The sequence below is a fragment of the Heloderma suspectum genome, chromosome 3, assembly GCF_057233095.1.
Source record: "Heloderma suspectum isolate Gila_16-S chromosome 3, 16-S_ref, whole genome shotgun sequence".
Classification (NCBI taxonomy): Eukaryota; Metazoa; Chordata; class Lepidosauria; order Squamata; family Helodermatidae; genus Heloderma; species Heloderma suspectum.
In genome coordinates this window covers 86,353,261-86,373,105 of record NC_139460.1, presented here as the reverse complement: position 1 = coordinate 86,373,105, position 19,845 = coordinate 86,353,261, and the positions used below count along the sequence as shown (strand labels likewise).

General features: G+C 41.3%; 2 protein-coding genes across 8 annotated transcripts in view; one reads left to right on the top strand and one right to left on the bottom strand.

The window, feature by feature from the left end:
- The first annotated feature begins 944 nt into the window (after positions 1-944).
- On the top strand, positions 945-9,301 carry ATP5PO (ATP synthase peripheral stalk subunit OSCP). Its single transcript, XM_084843671.1, has 7 exons — positions 945-992; positions 1,682-1,732; positions 3,895-4,005; positions 5,478-5,607; positions 5,794-5,906; positions 6,692-6,778; positions 7,470-9,301. The coding sequence occupies exons 1-7, from the start codon at positions 963-965 to the stop codon at positions 7,581-7,583; spliced, it is 636 nt and encodes a 211-aa protein (XP_084699797.1). The 5' UTR covers positions 945-962; the 3' UTR covers positions 7,584-9,301.
- Positions 8,989-19,845, bottom strand: part of ITSN1 (intersectin 1) — a 136,571-nt gene continuing 125,714 nt past the window's right edge. For all 7 annotated transcript variants that reach the window (XM_084843665.1, XM_084843667.1, XM_084843664.1 and 4 more), the window contains 7 exons: positions 19,148-19,315; positions 18,113-18,325; positions 13,941-14,062; positions 13,352-13,434; positions 13,182-13,265; positions 11,943-12,116; positions 8,989-11,409 (listed from right to left, as the gene is read on the bottom strand). In XM_084843665.1, coding sequence (XP_084699791.1) covers positions 11,261-11,409; positions 11,943-12,116; positions 13,182-13,265; positions 13,352-13,434; positions 13,941-14,062; positions 18,113-18,325; positions 19,148-19,315 — 993 coding nt within the window. In that variant the 3' untranslated portion in view covers positions 8,989-11,260. The remainder of the gene's footprint in view (positions 11,410-11,942; positions 12,117-13,181; positions 13,266-13,351; positions 13,435-13,940; positions 14,063-18,112; positions 18,326-19,147; positions 19,316-19,845) is intronic.

Here is a 19,845-nt window from a genome sequence, read left to right as displayed (position 1 = left end):
ATCAACAACAACAACTTCTTCACACAGCACATAGTTAAACTATGGAATTCACTACCACAGGATGTAGCGATGGCCACCAGTTTGGATGGCTTTAAAAGGGGGTTGGACAAATCCCTGGAGGAAAAGGCTACCAATGGCTACTAGTCTTGATGGCTATGTGTTACCTCCAGTACCAGAGACAGTGAGCCTGTGTACACCAGTTGCTGAGGAACATGGGTGGGAGGGTGCTGTTGCGCTCATGCCCTGCTTGTGGGTTCCCGGTCGACAGCTGGTTGGCCACTATGTGAACAGAATGTTGGACTAGATGGACCCTTGGTCTGATCCAGCCTGGCTCTTCTTAACAAAAAAGGTGTAAAAGAGGAGCTGGCAGTTTTTAAGGGAGGGGGAGTATCCTTTGCTACAAACTGGAACCTTGCGGGTGAGGGAAAAAAATGGTTAAAAAGAAAACATGCTGCCAGCACGTTAATTATCTAAAACCACAAGGAAAACATACAGAATGGTGAAGCAATGCGTATTAATATTCAATGCAACTACAACCTCTATGCCATCATGCAAATAAATAGTAAATTCAATATCGGACAGGGGAGGAAATAAATGCAACATAACCGTAAATCGCCGTGCTTCTTTAGAATTTTTGAAGTCCCCGTTTGTGCTTTACTTCCTCTAAGTTACAAAGCGGGATAGTTAGGGTGAGAAGCGGCATGCCTCGTTGTATTGCCCAGAACCACTTGGCTCCAAGATCTAAGATGTCCAGAAAAAAAGCATACCGAGCTCCCATATGCCTTCCCGCGACCCATCATCACACATCCTTCGCTTCCTTCGATACCTATTTCTGCCCCACCCACCGGCAGCAGAAACTACGCGTCCCAGAAAGCCCTGTCTTTGCGTGCCCTAGGCCGAGTCTCTGCGCATGCGCCCTTGTCGGACGGGAAGGGGCCCGGGTTGACCTACAGGAGGAGAAGATGGCGGCAGCTGCGGGGTTATCTCAGAGGGTGAGCGATGAAGCCGTGGCAGGGGGAAGAGGCGGCCTTGCTGGGGGCGTCTCCTGCGTGGGTCTCTCATGTAGTTTCTGAGGCCAGGGATGTCTCTCCCGTTGCTGTGAGGCTTTGGGGGGGGGAAAGGCGAAAATGTCAGAACGAAGCGACACTCGAGGACTTGTAGGATGCGGGGGGCTGGTGTACGACCAGGGCTTCCATGGATAGCTGAGGCGAGGAAGACACCTCAGAGCAAGGCAGCCTCCCTTCCTCGGTGACGGATCCGTTGCAACGCCTTCCTGCTGTTGGAAAATAGGAAACTGCCTTGTACCGAGCCAGACCAGGGGGACATGCAGCTCAGTATTGTCTCTTACACGGACTGGCAGTGGCTGTCCAGGGCTTCGGACAGGAGGGTTTGCCGGCCCCTCCTGGAGAGGCCAGGGATTGAACCAGGCCCGTGAAGCAGGTCCTGAACCACTGAGCTCTGGCTCGTTGCTCCTGCTCGTTTTGCTTTGTGGGTTTTGCCCCCGGCCTTGCCTCTATCGGTCGTGGTAGCCACATCAGTAGTTGCCAGTAATGTCCTTAGAACAGATTTGCTCTTCATTCTCTGATCAGTGAAAACCCTTGGTTTATTTTATCACTTCTACATTTTTTCTTTGTTTTTTTTTTAAGAGAAGAAAATTAAAATGATAACTTGTTTCTTGTAGGTGTGCCACTTCAGTACCTCCCTGGTCCGGCCAGTATCAAAATTGGTGCAGGTAAGTTTAATTAACATGTTTAAAATTGTGCTGATAAGTTGCACCAAGGCTTTTAACACTCCAATCCTATACTCACTTACCTGGCAGTAAGTCTCATTCAACCCTGTGGTGCTTAATTTTTAGTAGATCTGTACAGGAGCGTGCTGTAAATCAATTTAAATTGAATAGTGACAGGCTGGTATTTGGCCTAATTAACATTAAAGTACATCTTTAAGTTACTATGACTTAAGCTGTGTTTGAAAATACTAAATTAGATACATATTTCAGTAGCTTACAGAGCAGTCAAATGCATGTTTACTCAGAATTAAGTTCCACTGTGTTCAGTAGGGCTTATTCCAGGGAAGTGTGCACAGGATTGCATTCCTGCATAATTTGGTTTTGTGGGTCTACAGAAACTGCATATTCTAAAATACAAATTCATTGCATACTAAACCTTGCCTAGCTGGGTGTTCCTGGTTACTAGGTTAGGTGCCCAAGAATTGCACAACTAATTTCATGTACCCAAAGAGAATTTGGACTTGTGTTTGTCCCTGTTTGTCACATAACAAACCAGTTTGGAAACTGAGGGACTTCCCAAAGCAGATTGTGATGAGGTATGAGGAGATGATGAGGTGAGCTGTTCAGAATTTAAAAATTCCACTGTGCATGCCCAAGACCTTGGGTAAACCTAAAATAACTCTTTAGCTCTCTCCTCTGTTTGAGAAGAGAAGCATTGCTCAAACTATTCTGTTTAAATATTGATTTAATAGTGATCCATTTAAGAAGGTGTTAAAAGTCTGATAGCATGATTCAAAGACTCTTTGCTTAAGCATACAATACTTAGGACAGGATGTATCAAGTACATTAGTGCAACAATGCAAAACATGACTTTGTGCTAATGTTACGGTAACGATATTGTGGGTAGATACTACCTGTGCCGCTTAAACTTATTGGGTAATGGCTATGTCCATAGCCATGGAGCAAGTCATTGTGTCTTGAATCTTAAATGTACAGAAATGTGAGGGTAGCAATCTTTACCGTGTGGCCAAGCATAATAGAAAACCAGCTATTTACATGCACACTGCAGCTGATGTGTAGTAAGTTTATTGGATGCCACATGCCTCCAAGTTCTCTTAAGCAGAAGAAGGCCAAAAGCAAGTCACAATGTATTGCTGGACTGCATTTCAGTTTCCAGTGGATCATCTAGCACCAGTTGGATGCTGGACTAGATGGACCTAGGGTCTGATCCTGCAAGGTTTCTTTTATGTAGAACTTTGGCTATTGGGCAGTATAGAAATTTTATTAATTAATTAATGTTCTCCTGCCTTAATGTTAAAAGATCCTAAGCATGTATTTTTGTTTTGTTAAACATGAGTGGGCCATGGGGATTCTAATTTTTAAAATTCATGTAAGACTGAAGTCATCCCATTCTGGCCTTAAATATCATTTCCTCTGTTAGAAATTTTTGGGGATGAGTGCCGGTCCTTATGTAGCCAAAACAGTGCCACCTGTGAAGAAGAGGGAGGTATCGGCATGCTTGGCAGAACCTGGAAGTTTACAGAACTACATGTTTTAAAGATCTAACCTAAGGGAGCAACCCTTCTCTCAAACAGCCCAGTGAGTACTGAGCATGCTCAGTAGCCATGGAACATTGAGAGTCAGTTGGAAAAAAGAACAAGGGAGAGGAAAATGAAATTGGCAAGAAGTGGAGTGATAATTGAGGACATGGAAGCTTATGAAATCATAAGCAGAAAGCTTATGAGATGAGGGGAAGAAAAAGCTAGGAGCAGAGGCAATAGATGCAGGGGGAACTGGATGAATGGGGAAGAAGATGGGGAGAAAATTGGGAAAGGGGACAACAAAGGTGCCTGTATCTCTCCTGAAGAAACCAGAACCATAGCCTACTAAGAAGGCACGCTTCTCCCTTGATTAGGGCCCCCTCAGGGGCTACCCTTCCACAAGGAGAACTTCCCACGGGTCTCTAGTCATCAGCCTCCTCTGCCATAGGCACATACACAGGGGATATGCTGCAACATTTTGTTGCAGCGCCCCACTTGATTCAGTCTATCTCGTTGATTTCAGTGGGATTTCTTAGGCAACTTTTGTAAACTACCCAACATCACTCTTGCCTTGTACATTCACTTTGATACTTTCCGTTTTACGTTTCCCCTCCCCCCCTGCAGCCCCCAGTTCAAGTGTATGGACTGGAAGGTCGATATGCCACTGCGCTCTATTCTGCTGCTTCTAAGCAGAAGAAGTTGGACCAGATGGAGAAAGAGTTGGCTCGGGTGATGGTAATAACATTTTATATAAACCTAATGTTTACTACTTAATCTATATGAAGATGTTAATGTTTATGTTCATGAGTAAAATTGGGGAACATCTTTTTATGTGACTTCCTTCTCAGTTGAGGAAAAATACATTCTTATTCCCACAGTTTATTATATAGTCAGAAAAGCTGGATTTAAATCTGCTCTATAGGAAATCATATGTGCTGTTAACTCTACCAGTATGTTTGTTCAGGTATAAAGTCCCTGTTGTGATGGAGAAAACAGGAGCCAAGTAAAATATAAATGTAAGAGAAGTTGATGTACAACAGCAAATATAAAGGATTTGAACTGTCCCTTACAATAGAGATGGAAAACTGGTTTCTCATGAAATCTTGTTTTGGGGTGAACTGTTACGGTTTAGAAATGCTTTTCTATTTCTCATCCTGGATACTTGACAAAAGTGTGGGCTTCAGGGAACAGCCTAGAAATGACTACTATTCTTCTCTCTCTCACTATTAGTTGAGGGCAGAGCGAGTTGCTTTAGGGTTACTGCACCTTTGTGATCTCCTTATGCAGTAAAAGAGTAACAGACACCTAAGAGTGTTGAGGTGGCCAAGTGGAGAAAGTATTATTATCTTTGGTAAGCCCAAATTCTCCATCCTTTAGGGAGAAATCCTATGCGGATAGACGTCTGTCTCCAAACTCTGAGGCGACTGCCCATCCGGTGCATGGTGGGAGGAGTGTGAAGGGGATCCTCTCCTCCATGCTCCAGCCACCCTGCATTCATGGCAAGATGGCCGATTTTGGCCGCAGGACATCAGAGTGTGTGTGTGTGGGGTGGGGGTGGATGACACATAGGAAGTGTCGTACTGGCACTTACAAACGTCCTGCCCCCGAGAATACCCCCTTTCCACATTGCTCTTACAAGCACGGAGTGCGGGGATTATCCACGCTGTCTACAAGGCGGTGGGGGAGGGAGTGGGGAGGCGATTCCCAGAAATGGACCAATCCTGTGGCCATCTAGCTCAGTCTAGCGGCCATAGAATTGCACCCTTAATCAGTTTTCATACACGTATTGAAAATTTTAAAACAATGCAATCTTTGGGCAAATTAATATATAATGGGTTTAAAATGAGCTTTTAAAATCGCTCTTGGGGTGGAATTCTCTCCCAAAATTATGTTCATTGTGCTAACTTGGGCTGCAGTCCTAAACATACTTACCAGGGAGGAAGCCCCATTGAAGATGGTGGGATTTGCTTCTGAGTAAACATGCATAGGATTGTGTTGTTAATGTTTTGGATATGGATATTTTATCAATCATAGCTATGAACTGCATTAAACAACCTCTTGCCATTATTGTAATTTAGTTAAAAGCATTCATGCTTTTAACTAAAAGTTAAATATCTTTTGACTGACAGATCTAATTATGTCACAGTGAGTGAATTGACTAGAAGCAGATCTGATTTTGACTGAGAGATACTTTGTTATAATTCCAGGCACTTATGAAGGACCCCAAATTATCTGGCATTGTCATGAATCCTCACATAAAGGGTGCAGTAAAGCAAAAGGCTGTGAATGATGCTGTACTTAAAGAGAAACTGTCTCCTATCACTGTCAATTTTGTCAGTAAGTATAGTATATTGATGAACAAAATACTATGGATGTTGTGCTCTGAGTAATAGAAAGTACAGTAATACTGTTACCATACATATTTTAGATTGGAAGGAACCTTTTTTGTAATTTGTCACAGTGTTTCATTACACTTTTAGTAGAGTTTGTACATAAGTGCTACTCAATCTTTTGTTCTTCAAGATGTGCTTGCTGAAAATGGTCGCTTGCGTTACACTCCCGGTGTAATTTCTGCATTTGGTAAGATTATGAGTGCATACCGTGGAGAAGTGTTATGCTCTGTAACTACTGCTCAGGTAAGCTCATGGCATGTAAGCTGTTGGAATCTCCTTAGCTGGTTTTGAGTAGTCATAGACAATGTATAGTCCCTGTAGTATACTGAAAAAGACGGGGAACATTGCATTTGCTAAAGAAAATGATACTTTGCTTATTACTATGTAAAATGAGTATAAAAACAGGTTATTAGATTCACAGCAATCACGTCAGAATGAGCTGTTGCATTTGTTTGTTGTCCCATTCAGTCAAACATTCTTAAATTCATCTTGAGAAATAGCTTGCAAACGCACTTTTCTGTTCAGTTTGCTTGCCCTCTTAATTTTATTCAACCAATAATTCAGCAGTTCAACCAATCCTTATCTTCCCCTTTGTTTGTACCATTGGGATTCCTTAAAGACTTTCTTACTCTGCAGCATAGTAACTTGAAAGATAAAGGATATATTTTGAGTAATTACATTTAGCTGATTTTAATCTTGGTCTAGGTTCCTGTCCTGTACTGAGAACAAGCTTACCATTGTTTTGTGCATCTTACATTTTTTCACTTGGAAGATGCCACAGATTAAAATTTAGTAACATCTTGCTTACTGAAATGTGAATTTCTGTTAATGCAGTTAGAACAGCAAAATGCCATTAATAACTTAGCCAGGATGCCATGAGCAGCAAACTAGCCGCTTCTGTTTTGAAGCAGAGAGATACCACAACTTCATCCTAGTTGTACACTAAACTTGAGAACTGACCATTTCTTTCTGTTACACTGTTGCTTGTTGACTTTGTAGAACTCTCTATTTTTGTTTCAATATTTTAGCCCTTGGATGAGGCCAGTCTTACTGAGTTGAAAACAACATTGAATGGCTTTCTAGCTAAAGGAGAAGTACTGAAACTGGAAACAAAGGTATGGGTACAACTATGAATGTTCTGTAGAGTAGAAGTATTTCTCAATAATGGACTACCTCAGTGATCGATAAGCATCAGAATTTTTCTATCCGTCTTAAAAACCACCCCAAGTCAAAACAATAAAATTAAGCTTTCCCAAATGTAGCTAATGCAAATTGGTCGGTTCAGTAGTCCAGTCTTCTGCGCCGTAAGGACAAACTAATCATAAGAGGTAGAAGAGCCATTGTGAAGAGTATCTCACATTTATATCTAGCTTTAAACTAACATGCAGGAGAATGGATGAGTAGATAGATATTCTGGCTTCTGGCCCATTCAGTATCCTAATTTTGCCATTGCTCTGTCAAGACTTTAAAATGTTATCTCTTCAGTAGCCTAACGCAATCAATAGAATCAGGACACATAGGTAAATATTCAACATGATATCAAGTCCCATCTTGCCCTGGCATAGGCAAGTAACTTTGTTACAAGGACTGTTATTTTGTACAAAAATGGTTCTATAAAAATTAACTTGATATCTATATCCATGTCATGAAATACGTCCAAGGATGCAATCCTATGCATGCTTAGACAGAAAAAAGTCCTACAACTCTCAATGTAAATGTGAATGTTCTAGTTGAATGAGCCTTTCAGTTATAACATTTTCCCCATTACTCTCCTGTCTAATAAGGAATATTGCCAACTTTTTCTAGACTGATCCATCCATCTTGGGAGGAATGATTGTCAGCATTGGAGAGAAATACGTTGACATGTCCACAAAGATGAAGATTCAGAAACTGAGCAAGATCATGAAAGAGGCTATCTAGTGTTCATCCTGATATGTGTGTTTTTTTCATTAAATTCTATTCAACTCTATTCTGGAAAGAATAAAAATCGTTCTCCTTAAATGGTGGTGTTGGTGGCACTTTATTTGGATTTGGTACTCAGAAATGGATCTATGTCACGTGTCCTTGCCTTTATTTAGACACATCCCAATCTAGCTACCTTTCAACAAGAATGATTCCTTTATCATATATTGATAAATACATGAATGGAACTCCAATACTTCATTCTGTTAACTGACTGTAACAAATCTGCCCTCACCAAACTGACTGATTTCTTGCCCTTATGGGCCAGCATGGCTTCTTATTTGCACTTTGAAATAATTACATAAATATTTGTTTATAAACCTCATATGTGAAATGCTACCAAGTGAACAGCTTATGTGATTTGTTCCTTTTTACATATTAAAAGACAAAGTGGACTGTGTTGCTGGCTGTTAAGGACAAGGAGCTCAGTTTTTCTAGTATCCTGTAATCCTAAACGTGAGTACTTGGAAGCAAATGCTGTTGAATTAAATGAGATTTTTCTAAGCAGATGAAGTAAATGAAGATTGAGTTAAAAATGGCCTAAAGCATTTCTTAACTTTTTTTTTTTGTGGTTAAATCTTATGCGGCCACACAATAGGGCTGGGTTTGGACGATCAGCAGGGGAAACAACACAGCGTGTTTCCCCAAGCCATGGGTTGTAGGGTGGGTGAAAACTGACTATGCCGGCGCTGCGTGCCAGATTCGGACGATACAGCAACCTGCAGGATGGTACTTAGGATAATCCTAGTCGCGTGACTGGCACACGTGGAGGAAACAACTGACGCTGTGTTTCCCCAGCTAATTGTCTGAACGATATGTAGAAGTACTTTATCATGGGCAGTAGCCAAGAGACTACAAGACTCCTGGAGTACAAGACCAAAGAGATGTATATTTGCCTTGGAATCAACTCCACATTCCAAGACCAGGCATATTTTACATAGCATGATCCTGTGGGGAAGAGTAGAGCTGGGATTTAGTTTTCCAAGGTCCTATAGATGTACAGAAGAGTAGGTACTGAATTCCATTAGGCTACAGTTTCCCTTTGAAACTTGAGTATGCTCTTCTTTTAACTGTGGTTCAAAAATTGCAAGAGTGACTTAAAATTTCACAAAACAATCATATTATCAGGCTTGTTATTAAGGAAGAGCCTGTGTGAAGCTTTTCCCTCTCTTCCTCATCAAGGTGTTGGCCTCCTTGCTTCTCCTAGGATACAGAGATAATTTGTTTTTGCCTCTGGGTGTATGGTCCTGTCTTTTCTCACAGTTCGAGGATAAGGCTCTCAATGTTATGATTAACCTTGAATCTATAAAAAGAGGAATGCTCAGCTTAGTTGCAACTATCGAGTAAAATTAAGACAGCCAAAGAAGGTTAGAACAATGACATTTAATATTTTTCCACCACTAAAGGGTTGGTACCTTTTTTCCTCTACCACAACAATGTGTTATTTTCATATACATTATATTTCATAAAATGTACTGGTATGGAAAAAAGAAAGCATGGGTTTAGTTCTATTTACATACTTGGATTCAAACGTTTTTGTAACAACATTGAAAAATAGAAACTTAAAAGTATTTTAATTGTGTTTTCAACCAGTCAGTGGTAAACACTTGCATGCCTGTTAAGTTAAACTTCCTCTAAAACTTGGTCAGTTGACAGTTTCTAACTAAAGTGTGTTTCTCTGTTCAAAAAAATACATAAGTATGTCATTTCTGATAAAAAATTCTACGCTATCTTCAATAAATAATAAAGCGATTCTTAAAAGTATGAAATGTAAACTTTTTTCGTCCCTCTGACATACAGGATTTAAAAAAAATAATTGCTGAAAATAATACAGTGGTCTCCTTGGAAATAATAGAACACAGACACTTTCAAGCACAGTTTACACTTATCACCAGACCTTATCTACTTGTCAAGTATAAAGCTATCCTAATTTCCTAATGGAAATCATAAAGATTTGCTGTGCTAGAGAACACCATCTCCACAGGAAACATGGAAACTGATACCAAAACAACATGCAAAGAACAGCAAAGCCAACACATCTCACAAGAACACTGACATGCTAACAAACCAGTCAACTCCTCTCATTTTGAAAATTGTTACAAAAATACCCACTTATGCATGATCGTTGTTGGGTAACAAACTGATGGACTGAAAACAAAGAGAAGGAATGCCCTTGGTACTGAGATGAACGCACTCCCAAAATTAATGTGCCTAGTTCAGCAAAAGTCTTAAGAACATACTTCTCTTGTTCAAATGATTTCAAAGCATTTTGCTGAATCAAGGTTTTTCCTATGGGTCACGGTGTGAATGAATCTTGACATTACCAACACAGCAACACATTCTTTTGAGCGGGATCACTTGCTTTGCAAATTCTCAGCACACCTAATGTTGAAACGGACAAATTTGCAATGAACCACATTTGCAGTTAACACCCTTGATGAGCTACAGTATGCTGCCACCCTGATTTCAAAACCACGGTGTCAAGTTCATTTTATTTAGGCACAGTACAATTTAATAAGTTAGTCCCTTCTGATTGCTTTTTCAGCCTTGCCTCATTGGAGCATAAATTAGCTTTCCTGAGCCAGAGCAGCTGTTTTCTTGTCACTGCTGATTCATCCCCCAACTTTTGCACAATTCAGCAGCAGTTTAATAATCATGTTTCAGTGGTACAGTACAACACACAGCAGGACTCTGAAATCTTTGCTGTTGATCAACAGTCATTTACCACCCAACTGAAATGCAACTGCAAGAAGTACTGATGTGTGGAGAGACAGCACTGTATCCAATGTTAGTCTACTAGGCCCACTGAAATGAATGGGACCTAAGTTAGACTAGCATTGGATATGACCCACAGTAATCAATTTGGGTGAAAGACACTCCAATGCAAATGGGAAGCAACAAGTATCAGGTCCCATTTTCAAGACTTGCCCACTAAAGAGAGTTGAATTACTGGGTCCTGGACCAATAATTCAGTCCTTAATCCACAAAACATTTGCTTATTTCTAACAAATGCATTGAAAAAGCAATTTTCAGCTCAGCTGTTGAAAGCATTCCAGACTATAGGCAACTGTCATTTAAACTTCAAATCAGAATATTCCTTTCTCCTTTTTTCCCCTTTTATTTTTTGAAAACAGATTCAAATATTATCATAAACTTCCTAAAAGAAATCCAAATATCTTACATGGCAAGAACGCATTCATGTTATAGATATTTACTATATAAATATATTCACATTATGTTTATACACCACTCTGTGGAGCAATAGGCACAACATTTCTAGGGGAAATTTATAGAAACTCTGCAAAGACAGGTCAACAACACCCTCTTTTGTTGACATGGCATGCTGCAGTAACTGGGAAAAGTGCAGTGTTTTACCTTCCTTGTCAGAGCACAGGCTACAGCTCTGTTATCCTAGAAGTCCTGAAAACTACAGGAGAAGTTCCAAAGAAAATAAAACCAACAAATCAAAAATAAAATAAAATATGACATTTCCTCACAGACTTGGAATTCAGTTTCCTGCCAGGATTATCCAGATACAAGGAGGTGCGTGGCTCTGTTAAAACAGCTGAGGATCCCTACAGACAGGTTTTACAGACACCTATTGCAGTCATTTTGGCAGGGGAAGCATCCCCCTTTTAAGGTTCATCAAAGAGCTGCAGATCCAGTCGGACAACTATCTCTCCCGTTGGGACCTCGTGCAGGAGAAGACACTTTGTAACTGGTCCCTTTGAGCCCTGGTCTTTCTTAATGTCTGCTACGCGGATTTCTGTTCGGCCTAGGAAGTCTGAAACACAGAACACACACCATGATTAGAAATGACAAACTTCCCTTGCAAAGATCCATTGACACTGGCAAGATTCTAAGAAGAAAAGGCATGAGCATTCAGATCACACTGAAAACAGAAGCAGAAAATTTTCTCATACGTATAGCAGTTTTATAGCTTATACATTGAACTTTATTTCCTTTTTTGTTTCATTAGAGATAGTGTTCTCTAGCACAGCGCTTCCCAATGTTGTGATAGTAGGAAAAGAACACTACAGCAAGTGTTGCTTCAGAAGATCCCTGGCATTCCGGAGTATCTTCAGCAGGCACTAGGGACTGCAGCGGGAATAAGGAAACTGAAAAGCTCCAGTGAGTGCACAACCTTTTGTGTCCTGGCCTCTGTATCCAAGCACAATGCAAAGATCAAAGACTGTCATCAGGACATAGCCCCACTGACTGCATGCTTAGAGGAGTCACCCAGACCAGAAAACTAAGCTATTGTACACTCACACATACACAAAAAGACCAAGATCAAAAGCAAGGGGTGCTACTTACCATCTGGGGAGAACTGATCCCTCTCAAACACTGTTATGCAGAGCACATCCTGTTCTAAATCTTTGATAAAGAACTGGCAGTTAGAATTCCACTTGGGGTTGAGAGTGTCCTGTATTGTCTTAGTAATATGACACTGAGAGCCCATTGTCACTTCACAGTATGGGTTACTTTTTCCTAAAAGGAGAATGAAGACAAATTCACAGCTATGATTAAATATTGATATGCACAGATTTACTGACTTGCTTCTGTGGCTTTCACAAGAGAGTCAGAAGGGGCTGCTCTATTTCCACTGTTTGCATTTAAACAAGAACATGTTATCTGGCTGCCTGACTGTGTGATTCTCCAAAACCAAATCTGGCATCACACTAGGTTAATCACTATGTCAGGCCTGAAAAACTTGTGACCCCGTTAGCCATAAATGTTCGCCAACTCGTAGGGATGAACCCAAATGGCATCTGAATGTTGAAGCCTTGTTCATGGATGGTGAATTCGAAGAGCCATTTTTCTCTTCATTGTGTGTGTGTGTGTGTGTTTCAATAAACCTGTGTGGTTGTTTCAGTAAAGTGGGTGCGCTTGCCACACTGTTATACATAGAGGTGGGATGTGATTGTCCAGTTGGGGTGTGTGTGTATCACATGGCCTTCATCATGTAAAAGCCACTAACAGAACAATCCTATGGGGATAGGCGTCTGCCTCCAAACTCAGAGGCGACCGCCTACGCAATGCAGGGTAGGAGAAACACAGAGGGGAACATTCCCTCCACGCTTCTCCTGCCCTGCATTTGCAGCTAGACAGCCAATTTCGGTTGTCTAGCCGCAGGAAAGTGGAGCCGAGGGGGAAGCTGCCGGACAATACATAGGATGTGTTGTTCCGGCATTTCCGCCTTCCCCGCCTTGGAACGCCGCCTGGAATGCCTCATTTTGGCCACTCCATACTCCATGCGGGGCAGTGTGGAAGCGGGGGAAGGTCGGTTCTCTGGGCGTGGGCTCCGAGGTCGGTACCCGGAAAACCAGATATCCTATGGCTGTCTGGCAGCTGACTAGCAGCCATAGGATTGCTTCCCTTGATTCTTTTAAAACAGACAGGCTCTACCAGTCTATACAAGATTAATCAAATGCCATTTTACAAAATTCACATTTTCCTCTGGCAATGCGTTTTACATAAGCAGATTAAAGCATCCACAGGGGATTCGCTTCTTTTTGTCACATTGTAAAGGAAAGAAAGAAATAACATTCTTACCATGGGATCTGCAAGGCTTCAGTTCAATCCCTTCAACAATGTTCACCATTAACCTTCCAATGCCTGTTGCCCTTTGGGACCGGACTGTGGCAAGAACAGGCAAGATGCATTAAAACACTCTTCTGATATTTTGGGGAAAACTTATAAATACTGTACCCCCACTGCAGTACCTAAGTAGGCCTTCTCCCTCTTCTTCTTCTCTGTTTCTATGTAAAGTTCAGAAGCAGCTTTGATTTTCTGAACCCATGCCGTCCTTGAAAAAGAGCAGGTGAAAAGGAAGTTACACACCATTATAAAGTATATGCAGATTAGCCAAGCTGATTGGTAAGATGATGCTCGAGATGAAGGCATTTCTCGCTTGTGTTTGGCCTAGTTCTCGGTCCGAAATTGGATGTGATGTGAGGGATCTGTGAACAGGATCTTCCCCATATATTTTTTTAAAATGTTAATAGCAGCCATGGGCTTCCCAATTCAGATCAGGATAGTGATATTGGGAGAGGGAAGGTTTAACTCTTCTGTCTGCAATGTTTTCCCTATTGAAATTGCCCCCTAACCAAAGCACTTAATTTATCCCTTAGGCAGAAACATACAGATAGCCATATGGTTACTGTGAAGATAAAAATGGGGGAAAGTGTAAAATAAATTGTTGACAGCATCAAACATTGGAGGAATGCGATTATGAAACACTGTACGTGTGTATGAATACAAGAGCTTTTATATGTTCCAGATATACACAGTGGTAATACAGCTGCATTTTACCTTTCATTTATGCTTTCTGCACGAAGTGTGTAGACTCGATCAATGTGAGAGATGTGGAAGATGGGCTCATCTCCAGAAGGATCCGTGGGTAGTTTTACAAGTACTTCATTTAGAAAAATGGGCTGCAGAAATATTAGGCAATATTAGGTTAGGCCAACTCAGAATCAATGCTGTCTAAGACAAGCACACTAGGTGTCAAGATAAGCACACAACTAACTAGCATACTCTTGGGTAGGTATTACTTTGCTACTTTCACAAACATAATTAGCAGTATACTAGAATTAAATGAAAATATATAACCCCCAGTATGAGAGTATGGCATACTTGTAAATATGCATCTGCTCCATTTACATTATGATGGCCAGTATAGAGCACTGACTGGGCTGCAACTCTCTAAACCAAGTGGTTCACAAGCTGCCATAGCAAGACTTTAAAAGTAAAAAAAAGAATAATCAGAGCACCTTGAAGAATAACTAAGACAAAACGATGACTACCTGGTAGACAGAGTTCAGTACTGTCCCAGGCATATGAGCAAGATGATCAATGGAATGGGAAGAGAGCATGAGAGCTTTAACCTTCTCTGAAGCAGGGATCACAAAGAAAAAAGGACCAGTCAGGCAAATGATATAGCAGAGTGTTACACCTAATATCGTGCACTTTGGGTTAAAAGTATGAAACTTGGAACACTTAGACCCCACACTAAACTGTTTTTTATGTGGACCCCAGTAAACAATGCCCCCTCCAGGGAGTAGGCAGGAGACTAACAAATGTGTTATGTTGTCTTTTAGTCCATGAGCCAGGCCCAACGTTTTTACCAGATGTGATCAACAATTCTGTATGTGAATTATAGCAGTGTCCACACCCCAAGAGATAGAAAATAGGTGGTTGACTTGCAGCAATCATGCAGTTTTGTGTGTAGTCACAATTTATATAAATCTCACCAAGGGCCATCTCTGCCATGCACTAAGGTGACCTGCTCAAGGTAGCATTAACAGCACACTGTTAACCACACTGCATGGTTAACAAGCCACCCTGCAGACATGCAGACAACACGCTAACCCACAGTTCAACAACGTGGTTCTACCACTGGGCGGGGTTACCATGTTGCCTGAGTGACCCCAATGCAGAAATGAATATGGAACTGGAGGTGTGCACCTCAGAATAAGCTCTGAGCCACCCCAAACCATATAGCCCAGGGAAGTGTCTTCTGTGACTGGCATACTATTGTGTCCTCTGTGGCTGGTATATTTTTGTTTGGGCACAGGACACAGTCCTGTGCACGGGCCCATGCCCACTGGGTGTGATGACCTTGTTCTTTGCTGGGAAAGGCAAAAACTTAGTTTGAGATACTTGACATTTCGGTGGTACTTTTGTATGATAGAACCAGAGGACTGGGCAAAGTCAATGAGGCAAAGCAGCATCCATTTTGAAGAAAGTAACAATTCCTGGAGGATATTCCATCAACATAGACGGCTCTCAAACAACACACAATGCACACAATCTGTTAGGGAAGCCATATATGGGGAAAGGTATTTCAAAGAGATTTGAGGTTACCAAGCCCTGGGCTTGGAAGAGGAAATGTGAATCTTAATAGCAACCAAAGTAGACGACTTTTAGCCCAGCTCATGCAAAGACCTATGAACTCATGCGACATTAGAAGGCATACAAAGGCCTATGCAAGTACTACAGTGCTATCCTTAATTGCCCTGCTTTTTGCCACCATGAAGGAAAATATTTTCAGGTATAATATAACTTGAATAACAGTAGTGGCACTATATACTTCACTCTATATGCCATAAATAGAATAAATATCTAATTTTCCAGTTGATGTTTATCTGTAAATCAGTTATGTCCCATACAGTATCAATTTGCGCACATAACCCAAGAGGTTTGCAAGTTTACCTTTGGGTTACTAATGTTTGGAGTTAATACTAGGTCAGTGATGGATATAAATAATTTTTAAAAAACAATGACTTGCATCGTTTAACAACATTTTCTAGTGAACGACTTACGTGTATATTTATTTAAGAGATGTATAGGATTTCATAAAATTGTGAAAGTACACACTCCTTGTTTTGCCTATGTGGTTTTTTTTGCCTATATACATTCAATTTAAATTTCTTATTTAATTCTATTGGGGCTTCAAACCACCACTGGGAACATTCTCTTGATGTAGAAGGAGATGGGAGGAAACCCTAAGGGGGCAAAAAAATGCCAAAAACAGCCCAGTGAAGACTGAGCATGCTCAATGGTCACAGAATGCAAGCTGACTGCTGGATGGAGAGGAAGACACCAGAAAACCAATGGGGAAGGGGAATGGAACAGAGCAGGGGTGGGCAAAAGGTAGATCTCTGGGTGATTTGCAATATATCAGCAAGGTTTTCTGAACTCCAATTGTTTAACAACAGCAACAACAAATATACCCCACCCCCACCCCAAATTATGCTCCTGAAATGAAGAAAACAGGGATCAGGAGTGGATTTTTGTGTGGAAGGGTTGTTAGTTCCATTCAGCTCTGCTACCCAAAACAAATTCCCCAGCTCAGAATTCTTTAATGCTAACCATATGTCTTTTACACTAGTCTCCACTTGGTGGATCTTGGGGTTCTAGTGAGAAACAAAATAGATCCCAGAAGCCTGATGTCTGCCCACCCCTGGAATAGAATATCATGAAAGAGGGCATGGCTGGCTGGGTGGCTGCCTGACTGAACAGGAGCACTGCACACTGCCAGTGTGTGTTTGCAGGTCCTGTTTGTTATCCCTGTTGCCTATTGACATAGTTCTTTTTCTATGTTTTGATGCCTTTTAATGGCATTCATAAACTTTACTAGTACAGAAATAGGATATATATATATATATATATATATATTCATATTCCACCACACTACCCCCAAGGGAATATGGTATCCCAAAGGCCAATCCAAACATGTGAACAAAACCAGATAACTACACAAGAAAGAGGCATTTTTCTGCCATCTATGGCTAGTTAACAAAATCCTGGCTTCTAACAGAGGACAGCTTTTCTTTTGGATTAAGATACAAATAACCATTGGAGTTCTCTGCCTGAACCTTGGTAACAAGTGCAAATATTTGTGGGTTTCTAGTCTGGGCCTGGATCCAGATAAAACTTTGGCCTGGGCCAATCCACATGCATACTTTAGCACAATGATCCAGGGGCGGGGGCGGGGGGGGGGGCTCCATAGCTAGAAATACAGTTAGTATTGTTTTCTCTTACAGAAATATTTCAATGTTTCAGCTTCCCTCCCACTCACTGGGTGAATCATAGCAAATAGCAACCTGTCCTTTTATTTTTGCTCTCTCACTGATATGGAAATATTTTACCCATTTCACACAGCTTGTTTGTAGTTCAAGTAACCACTCAGTAACACAATATACATGTTTTCAAACACATATCTTGTTGCATTCTTCTTTCATATTTCTGGGTGGGGTGGACACACTTATGCCTAATTTCAGATACGTTAAACTGTTTGATTTCTCCACTGATGTTTATGAACAGCTCTCTCTCCTGTCCCTGTGGACATTATAAAATAGCTACTCAGTGTAAACAAGGAAATAATCTATCCCGACAATAAGATGGTTCTGTCTACCCTTTTTATCTCTCTGTGTTCTTTCTTCCTCCTCCTTGTCCAGTCACTCCATTCTATTTCCCCTCTATACGTTTTTCATTTTCCCCCCAGCCATTCCATTCAATTATGCCTCTTACCCAGTTTCTGTCAATATTCTATGCCATTGTTATCAGTAGGCTGTTTTTTAAGCTTCTCCTGCACCTTAGGTTTTTTTCTCGCTTAGGCTCTTTTGTGCCCCTGTAAACCTTGAGGTGACCACGAGTCTGCTGATATCTCCCTATTGTGCATTGGTGATGTGGTTTTGGCTACATTTTCATGAGCAAAGAAGAACTTGAATTAGTATTAGAAGGAATGATGATAGGAAGGATCCCACTGTATGTACACCCAGCAAAACAGCCACATTTGAGTTTATTATAGATTATGGTATACATGTGTTTTCCCTGCATAGCAGAGATATTTATATAAGAATGCTCTTGTGTGACTTGGCCTATATGTAGCAACAGTTATTGTCTATACACTTCAATCTGAAAAAAGTATTTGGATTATTATAAAAATATCTGTATTTCCCTTGAAAAGCAATACTTACTGTTTTATACATTTTATACTGCAGATTAGACTTGGGGCTGAAGACCTTGTCTGTGCCAGATGAGCCAAGAGGTTTTATGATCTGTGTCAGCAGGAGGAAGTCGTTGAACAGAAAGCCATACAATTCCTTGTTGCTCTTGGCTTTGTAGAGTTTCCCACTGTGCAGAAATTTGCGTGGCCCCAAGCAGTTTGTAACGGAATTAAAAACAAGTTGCTGAAGGGGAACAAAAAAACACCAGCAGCAGTGAGATGTATAAAAATATACCAGACATGATACTGTTGTATTCAGCTGAAATTGAGAATAGCTTCAGTTTGCTGAAACAAGTACCCTGGTGGGCATAGCTGGGAGAGACTGACTGCTCCTCCCTGCTCACCCACCCAGGTCTTGGTTCTCCATGCCAGATCGGCCACCTCATCCACAATTAAATCCTGGATAAGGGAGGTCTTATTCTGAACTGATCTGGCATTTAACAGCAGCATCTGGAGGCCCGAGGGCAGGCTGATAGGGCAACCACCATGCCTGCGAGTGGGGAGAGGGCAAGAACATGGCACAGTCATTAACTGTCTGGGCCATGTTCCCCTAAACTGGCTAGCCCTTCTCCCAATGATGTATCTCCCTTGACCTGTAACCACACTAATTGGGCCCCACTCAGGTCCCCCAGCTTGGCCCCACACCCTCTCTCCCAGGCACATAACAATTTTTTTGTTGGAGAGCAGCTAACCCCACATATAAAGCTGCAAAGTCAATCAGCCCAATGTGAGGGGGTGGCCCTTGTGTCCCCCCCAAAGCCAGGGCACTGCCGCCCCATCTCAGGGTGGGCAGATAACAAGAGCCATCCCAGGAACCTTGAGCCCAGCTAGCCCAAATCAGCAATAATTTGCCTGGGGGAGTTTTCTCTCCAGCTCCAGAGCTGGACAAAATTGCAAAGACTTACCAGCATCTCTTAAGCTAGTGAAGTTTATCAGCATTGTTTCATAAGCCATCTTTTCTGGAAAATCAATAAACACATTCTGATTCTATGCATTGCAGCTTTACCTCTGATAACCCTTCACACTGAATGTGAGCCTGGATCCATTCCAGTCTGTCTGAATTCTCCTTCTCACGCACACCTTCGTTAACTTGCGAACACAGTTCTTCTGCTTTCTCCAAAGCATGCTTCAAGTGACTGTGATCAGGGTGGTTTTCAGGAGTATTTTCTAATATCTACAGGAAAATAAACTGGTTCAGTTCTTTACAAAATTACAGATCTATTCCTTTTATTAAATTAAAAGAGCTATAGAAAAATACATAAAATTAAGAACCCAACAAAATTACAAAGTAAAAGTTATTAAATAAATCTTGCTCTAAAGAAAAAACCCATCACTGTTTCTTGATTGCCAAAATGCTATAAAGATGAACTCTCTTCAAAGCAATCTCATTTTTGTCATCCCTGGGTTTTTCTATTATAATCTGGCAATTCCATTATCTTTACTACCCCCAGACCTTACATAATCATTCCTTTAAAGGACTATGGAGCTGATCAGTCCTCATTTGAGTTCTTGCCCTGTGCAGCAGGACAGGGTCCATCCCTCTAATAAAACTACATGTTGGTGATGAAGTAAGAGGGGGAAGAGAACAATCGTCTTAGCCCCAGCTTGTATACAACTGAGATCACTAATGGATGAGAATGACTTGCAGGAAGGGAGGGGGGGTCACTTTTACCGTATGCCCTTTTCCTAAGCGCCTTGCATAAT